Source organism: Oncorhynchus nerka, linkage group LG9b (assembly GCF_034236695.1).
Source record: "Oncorhynchus nerka isolate Pitt River linkage group LG9b, Oner_Uvic_2.0, whole genome shotgun sequence".
NCBI classification, from domain to species: domain Eukaryota; kingdom Metazoa; phylum Chordata; class Actinopteri; order Salmoniformes; family Salmonidae; genus Oncorhynchus; species Oncorhynchus nerka.
In genome coordinates, this window is record NC_088424.1 from 49,171,987 (window position 1) to 49,185,112 (window position 13,126).

Sequence of the window (13,126 nt, forward strand, 5' to 3'; positions counted from 1 at the left end):
GCAGGTAGCCTAGTGGTTAGAGTGTAGGGGCGGCAGGTAGCCTAGTGGTTAGAGTGTAGGGACGGCAGGTAGCCTTGTGGTTCGAGTGTAGGGGCGGCAGGTAACCTAGTGGTTAGAGGGGGGATGCAGGTAGCCTAGTGGTTAGAGTGTAGGGGCGGCAGGTAGCCTATTGGTTAGAGTGTAGGGGGGGCAGGTAGCCTAGTGGTTAGAGTGTAGGGGGGGCAGGTAGCCTAGTGGTTAGAGTGTAGGGGAGGCAGGTAGCCTAGTGGTTAGAGTGTAGAGGAGGCAGGTAGCCTAGTGGTTAGAGTGTAGGGGCGGTAGGTAGCCTAGTGGTTAGAGTGTAGGGGAGGCAGGTAGACTAGTGGTTAGAGTGGAGGGGCGGCAGGTAGACTAGTGGTTAGAGTGTAGGGGCGGCAGGTAGCCTAGTGGTTAGAGTGTAGGGGCGGTAGGTAGCCTAGTGGTTAGAGTGTAGGGGCGGCAGGTAGTCTAGTGGTTAGAGCGTTGGACTTGTAACCGAAAGGCTGCAAGATCAAATCCCCCGAGCTGACAAGGTAAAAATCTGTTGTTCTGCCCCTAAACAAGGCAGTTAACCCACTGTTCCTAGGCCGTCATTGAAAATAAGAATGTGTTCTTAATTTAACATCCTCGTGGTTCTCTGTCTAAGCAATACCGTTTTCAGGACTCATTCTATCCATCCATATTGTTTTTAGATGCATTTTGTGGTGGTGTTCAGGATGTATCCATCCTATTGAGGAACTACATTTTAACCTTCAGAGAACAAAGTCACTGTTTCTGTGTTTTTGTTTTAATTCAATACAACTGACTCCCCTCCCTCCCCCTGACTCTCCTCCAGGTTGATTGACAAGCCCGTTGTCCAATCAAATCGTCGCCATGATCGCCACGGGCGGCCTGCTGCGTATGAACCGGCGCCAAGACTCCCAGCGATCTAAGAACCACGCTGAGAACCAGAGGAAGAGGAAACAAGCAGAGAGGAAGAAGAGGAATGATGTGGTAGTGGTGGGTAGCGTGATGAACTACAAACTACAGTACCCATAATGCTCTGTTGTATTTTATCTGGTTTTATCTTAGGTTACATCCCAATAATCTCTCCTTTCTCCTAATATGTGCAGTTGTCGTCTTCACTTCTCTTCATGGATTTGAAAGGAAATTACTGGTACATGGAAACTCCCTCTAGCCTAAAACTTTTAAATACTTTTACATTTGTGGGAGGTAGTGAACAAGTGCACACTTTTAAGGAGGAAGGAGAGATTATTGGGACGCATCCTTAGATGTTCCAGAAGCTAACATAGTAATGATGTTCTGTCTGTATCTTTAATGAATTCAGGTGAAGGGGAAACTCAACCTGTGTTCCCCATCTGGGCTGGTGGCTGCGGTGGGGGTAGTGGTGTTGATGCTGGGGATAGCCATGGCTGTACTGGGCTACTGGCCACATGAAGGCCACAGCCAGGGGTATGCATCCGGGGTATCACCAGGGGAGGAGCGGAGAGACAATGGCAGGATGAGCTACTCCAAGAGCCCCCTGGTGTCTGTCACCTGGAACAATAACAAGGATAACAACACAGCCAACCAGACTGTTGGGGAGTTGACCAACCAGACTGTTGAGGAGTTGACCAACCAGACTGTTGGGGAGTTGACCAACCAGACTGTTGGGAAGTTGACCAACCAGACTGTTGGGGAGTTGACCAACCAGACTGTTGGGAAGTTGACCAACCAGACTGTTGGGGAGTTGACCAACCAGACTGTTGGGGAGTTGACCAACCAGACTGTTGGGGAGTTGACCAACCAGACTGTTGGGGAGTTGACCAACCAGACGAGTGCTGAGTTGACCAACCAGACTGTTGGGGAGTTGACCAACCAGACGAGTGCTGAGTTGACAAATCAGACGAGTGCTGAGTTGACAAATCAGACGAGTGATGTTATGAATGAATCTGTATCTGTGTCGACAAGTCCTCGTCCTCCCTCAGAGGGGTTTCTGTCTGAGTTCCTGGACAGCTACCTCTACTCAGACAACTTGAAGGTGTTTGGGCCCTTAGTGATGGGGATTGGCATCTTCCTCTTCATCTGCGCTAACGCCGTGCTTCACGAGAACAGAGACCAGAAGACCAAAGTCATCAACCTCAGAGATATCTACTCCACGGTCATCGACCTCCACAGCACACGGACCAAGGACTACTCGCCGATTAACGGACTGGTGAACTATGTGCCGTCCAGGGGCAGTGTGGACATAAACTCGGGTTCGTTCCATCCTGGCAAGATGCTAGAGCACAGTCCTTGGCCCTCCACTACCGTGTCAAGCCACCAGGGGGAGATAGGTAGCAGTGAGCAGCAGTACAGACGACTGTCAAGGGCGGGTCGGCAGCGGAGCTGGTCCAGAGACAACCAGACGTTCACGGAAAGTGTGTTTAGCATCTACAGAGACCAGAAGCGCAGGTACAGTAGACAACCAGACGTTCACGGAAAGTGTGTTTAGCATCTACAGAGACCAGAAGCGCAGGTACAGTAGACAACCAGACGTTCACGGAAAGTGTGTTTAGCATCTACAGAGACCAGAAGCGCAGGTACAGTAGACAACCAGACGTTCACGGAAAGTGTGTTTAGCATCTACAGAGACCAGAAGCGCAGGTACAGTAGACAACCAGACGTTCACGGAAAGTGTGTTTAGCATCTACAGAGACCAGAAGCGCAGGTACAGTAGACAACCAGACGTTCACGGAAAGTGTGTTTAGCATCTACAGAGACCAGAAGCGCAGGTACAGTAGACAACCAGACGTTCACGGAAAGTGTGTTTAGCATCTACAGAGACCAGAAGCGCAGGTACAGTAGACAACCAGACGTTCACGGAAAGTGTGTTTAGCATCTACAGAGACCAGAAGCGCAGGTACAGTAGACAACCAGACGTTCACGGAAAGTGTGTTTAGCATCTACAGAGACCAGAAGCGCAGGTACAGTAGACAACCAGACGTTCACGGAAAGTGTGTTTAGCATCTACAGAGACCAGAAGCGCAGGTACAGTAGACAACCAGACGTTCACGGAAAGTGTGTTTAGCATCTACAGAGACCAGAAGCGCAGGTACAGTAGACAACCAGACGTTCACGGAAAGTGTGATTAGCATCTACAGAGACCAGAAGCGCAGGTACAGTAGACAACCAGACGTTCACGGAAAGTGTGTTTAGCATCTACAGAGACCAGAAGCGCAGGTACAGTAGACAACCAGACGTTCACGGAAAGTGTGTTTAGCATCTACAGAGACCAGAAGCGCAGGTACAGTAGACAACCAGACGTTCACGGAAAGTGTGTTTAGCATCTACAGAGACCAGAAGCGCAGCTACAAGTCTGTTGTTTTAAAACGTGTGATTTTGTCTGCATGTACAGTACCAGTCAAAATGTGACACACCTACTCATTCCAGAGTTTTTATTTATTTTATTTTTTACTATTTTCTACATTGTAGAATAATAGTGAAGACATCAAAACTATGAAATAACACATATGGAATCATGTAGTAAACAAAAAAGTGTTAAACAAATGAAAATGTATTTTATATTTGAGATTCTTCGAAGTAGCCACCAGCCTTGACTACAGCTTTGCACACACTTGGCAGTCTCTCAACCAGCTTCATGAGTTAGTCACCTGGAATGAATTTTAATTAGCAGGTGTGCCTTGTTAAAAGTTCATTTGTGGAATTTATTTCCTTGTTATTGCGTTTGAGCCAATCAGTTGTGTTGTGACAAGGTATGGGTGGTATACAGAAGATAGCCCTATTTGGTAAAATAGAGAGTCCATTTTATGGCAAGAACAGCTCAAATAAGCAAAGAGAAACAACTGTCAATCATTACTTTAAGTCATGAAGGTCAGTCAATCCCGAAAATGTCAAGACCTTTGAAAGTTTCTTCAAGTGCAGTCTGGAAAACCATCATCCGCTACGATGAAACGGTCTCTCATGAGGACCGCCACAGGAAAGACCCAGAGTTACCTGGCTCTCATGAGGACCGCCACAGGAAAGACCCAGAGTTACCTGGCTCTCATGAGGACCGCCACAGGAAAGGAAAACCCAGAGTTACCTGGCTCTCATGAGGACCGCCACAGGAAAGGAAAACCCAGAGTTACCTGGCTCTCATGAGGACCGCCACAGGAAAGACCCAGAGTTACCTGGCTCTCATGAGGACCGCCACAGGAAAGACCCAGAGTTACCTGGCTCTCATGAGGACCGCCACAGGAAAGACCCAGAGTTACCTGGCTCTCATGAGGACCGCCACAGGAAAGACCCAGAGTTACCTGGCTCTCATGAGGACCGCCACAGGAAAGACCCAGAGTTACCTGGCTCTCATGAGGACCGCCACAGGAAAGACCCAGAGTTACCTGGCTCTCATGAGGACCGCCACAGGAAAGGAAAACACAGAGTTACCTGGCTCTCATGAGGACCGCCACAGGAAAGGAAAACCCAGAGTTACCTGGCTCTCATGAGGACCGCCACAGGAAAGACCCAGAGTTACCTGGCTCTCATGAGGACCGCCACAGGAAAGACCCAGAGTTACCTGGCTCTCATGAGGACCGCCACAGGAAAGACCCAGAGTTACCTGGCTCTCATGAGGACCGCCACAGGAAAGACCCAGAGTTACCTGGCTCTCATGAGGACCGCCACAGGAAAGACCCAGAGTTACCTGGCTCTCATGAGGACCGCCACAGGAAAGGAAAACCCAGAGTTACCTGGCTCTCATGAGGACCGCCACAGGAAAGGAAAACCCAGAGTTACCTGGCTCTCATGAGGACCGCCACAGGAAAGGAAGACCCAGAGTTACCTGGCTCTCATGAGGACCGCCACAGGAAAGGAAAACCCAGAGTTACCTGGCTCTCATGAGGACCGCCACAGGAAAGGAAGACCCAGAGTTACCTGGCTCTCATGAGGACTGCCACAGGAAAGGAAGACCCAGAGTTACCTGGCTCTCATGAGGACCGCCACAGGAAAGGAAGACCCAGAGTTACCTGGCTCTCATGAGGACCGCCACAGGAAAGGAAGACCCAGAGTTACCTGGCTCTCATGAGGACCGCCACAGGAAAGGAAAACCCAGAGTTACCTGGCTCTCATGAGGACCGCCACAGGAAAGACCCAGAGTTACCTGGCTCTCATGAGGACCGCCACAGGAAAGGAAAACCCAGAGTTACCTGGCTCTCATGAGGACCGCCACAGGAAAGGAAAACCCAGAGTTACCTGGCTCTCATGAGGACCGCCACAGGAAAGGAAAACCCAGAGTTACCTGGCTCTCATGAGGACCGCCACAGGAAAGGAAAACCCAGAGTTACCTGGCTCTCATGAGGACCGCCACAGGAAAGGAAAACCCAGAGTTACCTGGCTCTCATGAGGACCGCCACAGGAAAGGGAGACCCAGAGTTACCTGGCTCTCATGAGGACCGCCACAGGAAAGGAAGACCCAGAGTTACCTGGCTCTCATGAGGACCGCCACAGGAAAGGAAGACCCAGAGTTACCTGGCTCTCATGAGGACCGCCACAGGAAAGACCCAGAGTTACCTGGCTCTCATGAGGACCGCCACAGGAAAGGAAAACCCAGAGTTACCTGGCTCTCATGAGGACCGCCACAGGAAAGGAAAACCCAGAGTTACCTGGCTCTCATGAGGACCGCCACAGGAAAGGAAGACCCAGAGTTAACTGGCTCTCATGAGGACCGCCACAGGAAAGGAAAACCCAGAGTTACCTGGCTCTCATGAGGACCGCCACAGGAAAGACCCAGAGTTACCTGGCTCTCATGAGGACCGCCACAGGAAAGACCCAGAGTTAACTGGCTCTCATGAGGACCGCCACAGGAAAGGAAGAACCAGAGTTACCTGGCTCTCATGAGGGCCGCCACAGGAAAGACCCAGAGTTACCTGGCTCTCATGAGGACCGCCACAGGAAAGGAAGACCCAGAGTTAACTGGCTCTCATGAGGACCGCCACAGGAAAGGAAAACCCAGAGTTACCTGGCTCTCATGAGGACCGCCACAGGAAAGGAAAACCCAGAGTTACCTGGCTCTCATGAGGACCGCCACAGGAAAGGAAAACCCAGAGTTACCTCTGCTGCAGAGGATAAGTTCAGTAGAGTTACCAGCGACAGAAATTGCAGCCCAAATAAATGCTTCACAGAGTTCAAGTAACAGATACATCTCAACATCAACTGTTCAGAGGAGACTGTGGGAATCAGGCCTTCATGGTCGACTTGCTGCAAAGAACCACTACTAAAGGACACCAATAAGAAGAGGAGACTGTGTGAATCAGGCCTTCATGGTCGACTTGCTGCAAAGAACCACTACTAAAGGACACCAATAAGAAGAGGAGACTGTGTGAATCAGGCCTTCATGGTCGACTTGCTGCAAAGAAGCCACTACTATTTTATTTTATTGAACCTTTATTTAACTAGGCAAGCCAGTTAAGAACACATTCTTATTTACAATGACGGCCTTCCCCAGCCAAACCCAGGCGACGCTTGGCCAATCGCCCTATGGGACTCCCATACAGCCCAGGATTGAACCAGGCTCTGTAGTGATGCGTCTAGTACTGAAATGCAGTGCCTTAGACCGCTGTGCCACTCATGAGGACACCAATAAGATGAAGAGACTGCTTGGGCCAAAAAACACAAGCAATGGACATTAGACTGGTGGAAATCTGTCCTTTGGTCAGATGAGTCCAAATTTGAGATTTTTGGTTCCAAACGCTGTGTCTTTGTGAGACGCAGAGTAGGTGAACAGATGACCTCCACATGTGTGGTTCCCACCGTGAAGCATGGAGGAGGAGGTGTGATGGTGCTTTGCTGGTGACACTGTCTGTGATTTAATTAGAATTCAAGACACACTTACCCAGCATGGCTACCACAGCATTCTGCAGTGATACGCCATCTCATCTGGTTTGTGCTTAGTGGGACTATCATTTGTTTTTCAACAGGATAATGACCCAACACATCTTCAGGCTGTGCTCAGAATATGTGGGAACTCCTTCAAGGCTGTTGGAAAAGCATTCCTCATGATGCTGGTTGAGAGAATGCCGAGAGTGTGCAAAGCTGTCATCGAGGCAAAGGGTGGCTACTTGGTAGAATCTAAAATCTAAATGTTTATAGTTACTACATGATTCTATATGTGTAGTTTTGATGTCTTCACTCTTATTCTACAATGTAGAAAATAGTAAAAAAAATAAAGAAAACCCTTGAATGAGTAGGTGTGTCCAAACTTTTGACTGGTTCTGTATATTTTTTATAGCCTCGTTCAACCATCCTGATTACTCAAGATCACATTCTTATAACTGGTGTTTTTTTATGATACAAATGTGGAATATTAATGGTATTATACGTAATTTTACATTCAGAAAATATTCAGACCACTTGACTTTTTTCACATTTTGTTACATTACAGCCTTTTTCTAAATTTGATTAAATACATGTTTTTCCCCATCAATCTACACACAATACTCCATAATGACAAAGGGAAAACAGGTTTTATACATTTTTATATAATAGAAAATAATAATAATAAACGTATTTACTTAAGTTTTCAGACCCTTTGCCATGAGACTCGAAATTGAGCTCAAGTGCATCCTGCTTACATTGATCATCCTTGAGATGTTTCTACAACTTGGAGTCCACTTGTGGTAAATTCAATTGATTGGACATGATTTGGAAAGGTACACATGTCTATATAAGGTCCTACATTTGACAGTGCATGTCAGAGCAAAAACAAAGGTTGAATGAATTGTCCTTAGAGCTCCGAGACAGGATTGTGTCGAGGCACAGATCTGGGGAAGGGTACCAAAAAATGTCTGCAGTATTGAAGGTGCCCAAGAACACAGTGGCCTCCCTCATTCATATATGGAAGAAGTTTGGAACCACCAAGACTCTTCTTAGAGATGGCCGCCCAGCCAAACTGAGCAATCGGGTGAGAAGGGCCTTGGTCAGGGAGGTGACCAAGAACCCGATGGTGACTGACAGAGCTCCAGAGTTTCTCTGTGGAAATGGGAGAACCTTCCAGAAGGACAAACATCTCTGCAGCACTCCACCAATCAGGCCTTTATGGTAGAGTGGCCAGACAGAAGCCACTCCTCAGTAAAAGGCACATGACAGCATGCTTGGAGTTCGCCAAAAGGCACATAAAGGACTCTCTGGTCCGATGAAACCAAGATTAATCTTTTTGGCCTGAATGCCAAGTGCATCATGCTGTGGGGTTGTTTTTCAGATTCCTGAGATGGTTTCTGACAGTTTGTGCAGAAATTCTTCGGTTGTGCAAACCCACAGTTTCAGCAGCTTTCTGGGTGGCTGGTCTCTGACGATCCCGCAGGTGAAGAAGTCGGATGTGGAGGACCTAGGCTGGTGTGGTTACACGTGGCCTGCAATTGTAAGGCTGGTTGGACGTACTGCCAAATGATCTAAAATGACGTTGGAGGTGGCTTATGATAGAGAAATTAACATTAAATTATCTGGTGGACATTCCTGCAGTCAGCATGTCAATTGCACGTTCCCTCCAAACCTGAGACATCTGTGGTATTGTGTTGTGTGACAAAACCGCACATTTTATAGTGTCCTTTCATTGCCCCCAGCACAAGGTGCACCTGTGTAATGATCATGCTGTTTAATCAGCTTCTTGATATGCCACACCTGTCAGGTGGATGGATTATCTTGGCGAAAGAGAAAATGGGTTATCTTTGCAAAGATAAATGCTCACTAACAGGGATGTAAACAAATTCGTGGACAAAATTTGAAATAAATGTTTTTTTGTGTGCATATGAAACATTTCTGGGATCTTTCATTTCAGTTTATGAAACATGGGACCAATACTTTACATGTTGCGTTTATATTTTTGTTCAGTATAATTCCGAGACTCCAGGAATTGTGGTCCTCAAGAGCTTTTGGCTGTGATTTGGTGGTTCCAGGAACAAAAAAGGTTTGGAATTGACGCTCTCAATATGTGTAGATCAGATTCTGTTCCTCTAGATGTGTGTAGATTAGATTCTGTTCCTCTAGATGTGTGTAGATCAGATTCTGTTCCTCTAGATGTGTGTAGATCAGATTATGTTCCTCGAGATGTGTGTAGATCAGATTCTGTTCTTCTAGATGTGTGTAGATCAGATTCTGTTCTTCTAGATGTGTGTAGATCAGATTCTGTTCTTCTAGATGTGTGTCGATCAGATTCTGTTCCTCTCAATATGTGTAGATCAGATTCTGTTCCTCTAGATGTGTGTAGATCAGATTCTGTTCTTCTCAATGCGTGTAGATCAGATTCTGTTCCTCTCAATGTGTGTAGATCAGATTCTGTTCCTCTAGATGTGTGTAGATCAGATTCTGTTCCTCTCAATGCGTGTAGATTAGATTCTGTTCCTCTCAATATGTGTAGATCAGATTCTGTTCCTCTAGATGTGTGTAGATCAGATTATGTTCCTCTAGATGTGTGTAGATCAGATTCTGTTCCTCTAGATGTGTGTAGATCAGATTCTGTTCCTCTCAATATGTGTAGATCAGATTCTGTTCCTCTAGATGTGTGTAGATCAGATTATGTTCCTCTAGATGTGTGTAGATCAGATTCTGTTCTTCTAGATGTGTGTAGATCAGATTCTGTTCCTCTAGATGTGTGTAGATCAGATTATGTTCCTCTCAATACGTGTAGATCAGATTCTGTTCCTCTCAATATGTGTAGATCAGATTCTGTTCCTCTCAATATGTGTAGATCAGATTCTGTTCCTCTCAATATGTGTAGATCAGATTCTGTTCCTCTCAATACGTGTAGATCAGATTCTGTTCCTCTCAATATGTGTAGATCAGATTCTGTTCCTCTCAATATGTGTAGATCAGATTCTGTTCCTCTCAATACGTGTAGATCAGATTCTGTTCCTCTCAATGTGTGTAGATCAGATTCTGTTCCTCTCAATATGTGTAGATCAGATTCTGTTCCTCTAGATGTGTGTAGATCAGATTCTGTTCCTCTAGATGTGTGTAGATCAGATTCTGTTCCTCTAGATGTGTGTAGATCAGATTCGGTTCCTCTCAATGTGTGTAGATCAGATTCTGTTCCTCTCAATGTGTGTAGATCAGATTCTGTTCCTCTCAATGTGTGTAGATCAGATTCTGTTCCTCTCAATGTGTGTAGATCAGATTCTGTTCCTCTCAATGTGTGTAGATCAGATTCTGTTCCTCTCAATGTGTGTAGATCAGATTCTGTTCCTCTCAATGTGTGTAGATCAGATTCTGTTCCTCTAGATGTGTGTAGATCAGATTCTGTTCCTCTAGATGTGTGTAGATCAGATTCTGTTCCTCTAGATGTGTGTAGATCAGATTCTGTTCCTCTCAATGTGTGTAGATCAGATTCTGTTCCTCTCAATGCGTGTAGATCAGATTCCGTTCCTCTAAATATGTGTAGAGATATGTGTGCAGATTCTGTTTTTATAGATGTGTGCATATCACATTCTTGCTCTGGCATGATCCGGATGATCGAACGAGGCTACATTGTATGTTGTTTTTGTATGCTGCAAAATGCATTGCCTCATTGAGGACATAAAAGTTTTGTAATCTATTCTAAACTAATGCTGTTTTCATGTTTTAATCAGGTGGACCAGGCGCCCTGAGGGGATAAATAAAGCTGCATTGAATTTACCTGAAATAAAGTTTTCTAATCTTATTTTATCTAATCTAATCAGGTGTTCAGAGCAGACACCCTACCCCAGACAGTGGGACTCAGAGCTGGACTCGTACCCCAGACAGTGGGACTCAGAGCAGGACTCGTACCCCAGGCAGTGGGACTCAGAGCAGGCCTCGTACCCCAGACAGCGGGACTCAGAGCAGGCCTCGTACCCCAGGCAGTGGGACTCAGAGCAGGCTTCGTACCCCAGACAGCGGGACTCAGAGCAGGCCTCGTACCCCAGGCAGTGGGACTCAGAGCAGGCTTCGTACCCCAGACAGCGGGACTCAGAGCAGGCCTCGTACCCCAGGCAGCGGGACTCAGAGCAGGCCTCGTACCCCAGGCAGTGGGACTCAGAGCATGCCTCGTACCCCAGACAGCGGGACTCAGAGCAGGCCTCGTACCCCAGGCAGTGGTACTCAGAGCAGGCCTCGTACCCCAGGCAGTGGGACTCAGAGCAGGCCTCGTACCCCAGACAGCGGGACTCAGAGCAGGCCTCGTACCCCAGACAGCGGGACTCAGAGCAGGCCTCGTACCTCAGGCAGTGGGACTCAGAGAAGGCTTCGTACCCCAGACAGCGGGACTCAGAGCAGGCCTCGTACCCCAGACAGCGGGACTCAGAGAAGGCTTCGTACCCCAGACAGCGGGACTCAGAGCAGGCCTCGTACCCCAGGCAGTGGGAGGGTACAGCATCCATTGTCAGTTCTTCTTTTAACGCCTTCACCCTCCCGATCATCACACTTAACAACGGTGCAGTGGAGGAGGGGGGACAGGAGGGGGGACAGGAGGGGGGACAGGCCGAGAGAGAGGAGGAAGTGATCACAGATGTCAAGGATTTTAGTGGAAATGGGATTGAGCAAGAGCAAGTAGCAGGTTATAGTCAAAGTCTGGATAATACAGAGAATAATTCTTCAAGAAGGACCTCGATGAATCCCCTCGAATCCTATAGTCAATGTCTGGCTACTAAAGAGAAGGATTCTTCAAGAAGGACCTTGAGGAATCCCCTGGAATATGAGGGTGGTACCGTCATGACCCTAACTGAACCAGATGAGGCGCTACAAGGACAGACCCTCACCCCACAGGGCCCCCGGCTGTTCCCTCCTTCTCCCGTTTTCAGAGCGACGACGGGGATGGGATCTCGCCTGTCACTCAACTCCCTCTCCAGCCCAGGGGTCGACCAGCCCCAGTCGGCACGACGATGCAGCATCACCGTGGCCGTCTGTCGTCAAGGCGACCGGGCTCGTCGGTTCAGCTGTACGCGTCTGGAGCGCTCAAACAGTAAGGGATACATCAAACTGGAAACCGTGGACGGAGATTCCTCCGAGGTACCAGATGTAGTGACTTCCTGTGTGCCTGACTCGAATCAGGAAGAAGAAGTAGTAGCAGACGAGGTAGCAGAAGCAGCTCAAGGAAAAAGAGAGAGGGTGACTGTCACCCTTAGCACTTCTTTAACAGAACTCTAGACAGATCTGTCTCAATCGTCATGTCGATCTCTTTAGACAGTGATCAAAACTGACCAATAGAGTCAAGGTACAGCCAAAAGGAACTCAGGAGAGGAGAATCAAATGAACTCACAACAAATGATCTCTACACAGAACTCTACACAGAACTCTAGAACTACTGTATCTCTTTGTGTCTCATCATTGTAGATGGATGTCATAGTCAGTAGAAGACAGGGATCAAACCTGACCTTTAGAGTCAAGGTGCAGCCAGAAGGAGATCAGGGAGAAGGAGAGGGAGAGAGAGAGAGAAGGAGAAGGAGAAGGAGAGAGAGGGACAGAGAGAGAGGGACAGAGAGAGACAGAGAGACAGAGAGACAGAGAGAGACAGAGAGAGAGAGGGGAGGGGGACAGAGAGAGAGACAGAGAGAGAGAGAGAGAGAGAGTGAGGGAGAGACAGAGAGAGAGAGACAGAGAGAGAGAGACAGAGGCAGAGAGATAGAGACAGAGAGAGAGACAGAGACACAGAGACAGAGAGACAGAGACAGAGGCAGAGAGATAGAGACAGAGAGAGAGACAGAGAGAGAGAGAGACATAGACAGAGAGAGAGACAGAGACAGAGAGAGAGACAGAGAGAGAGAGAGAGAGACAGACAGAGAGAGAGAGAGAAGGAGAGAACAGGAGAGGGTGAGAGAGTTAAGGAGAAGGAGAAGGAGATGGAGAGAGAAGAGAGAGAGACATGGTGCACCCAGAAAGTGATCAGGGAGAGAGACAGGAAAGAAGAGGGAGAAAGAGAAGGTGTGATGGGAATAGCCCCCACCTCTTCAACAGAGTTGTAATTTTCAACACCAATTAGGGTCCCCTGGAGAACATGGACCGAAAACTATGGTTCCTACAGAACTATAGACCGAACTGTGTCCGGTCATTTCTATGTAAGCGATAAACAACAAAGAAGTGAAGCAGTATATTATATATATACTGTAGCAGTCAAACGTTTGGACACACCTACTCATTCCAGGGT

The 13,126-nt window shown here is 47.7% G+C and overlaps 1 protein-coding gene across 1 annotated transcript; it reads left to right on the plus strand.

Moving 5' to 3' along the window:
* Positions 1 to 891: 891 nt before the first annotated feature.
* LOC135565732 (transmembrane protein 200A-like) lies at positions 892 to 12,129 on the plus strand. Its single transcript, XM_065013644.1, has 4 exons — positions 892 to 1,017; positions 1,346 to 1,618; positions 1,988 to 2,470; positions 11,323 to 12,129. Exons 1-4 carry the CDS (start codon positions 892 to 894, stop codon positions 12,127 to 12,129), a joined length of 1,689 nt encoding a protein of 562 aa, XP_064869716.1.
* The last annotated feature ends 997 nt before the right edge of the window (positions 12,130 to 13,126 follow it).

Excerpts from the sequence above, each read along its gene's own strand:
- LOC135565732 (XM_065013644.1), top strand. The coding sequence starts at position 892 with ATGATCGCCACGGGCGGCCTGCTGCGTATGAACCGGCGCCAAGACTCC. Across the intron at positions 1,619-1,987 it reads GGGAGTTGACCAACCAGACT|GGGTTTCTGTCTGAGTTCCT; the intron begins GTTGAGGAGTTG and ends CCTCCCTCAGAG. Across the intron at positions 2,471-11,322 it reads GGTACAGTAGACAACCAGAC|CAGGCCTCGTACCCCAGGCA; the intron begins GTTCACGGAAAG and ends CGGGACTCAGAG.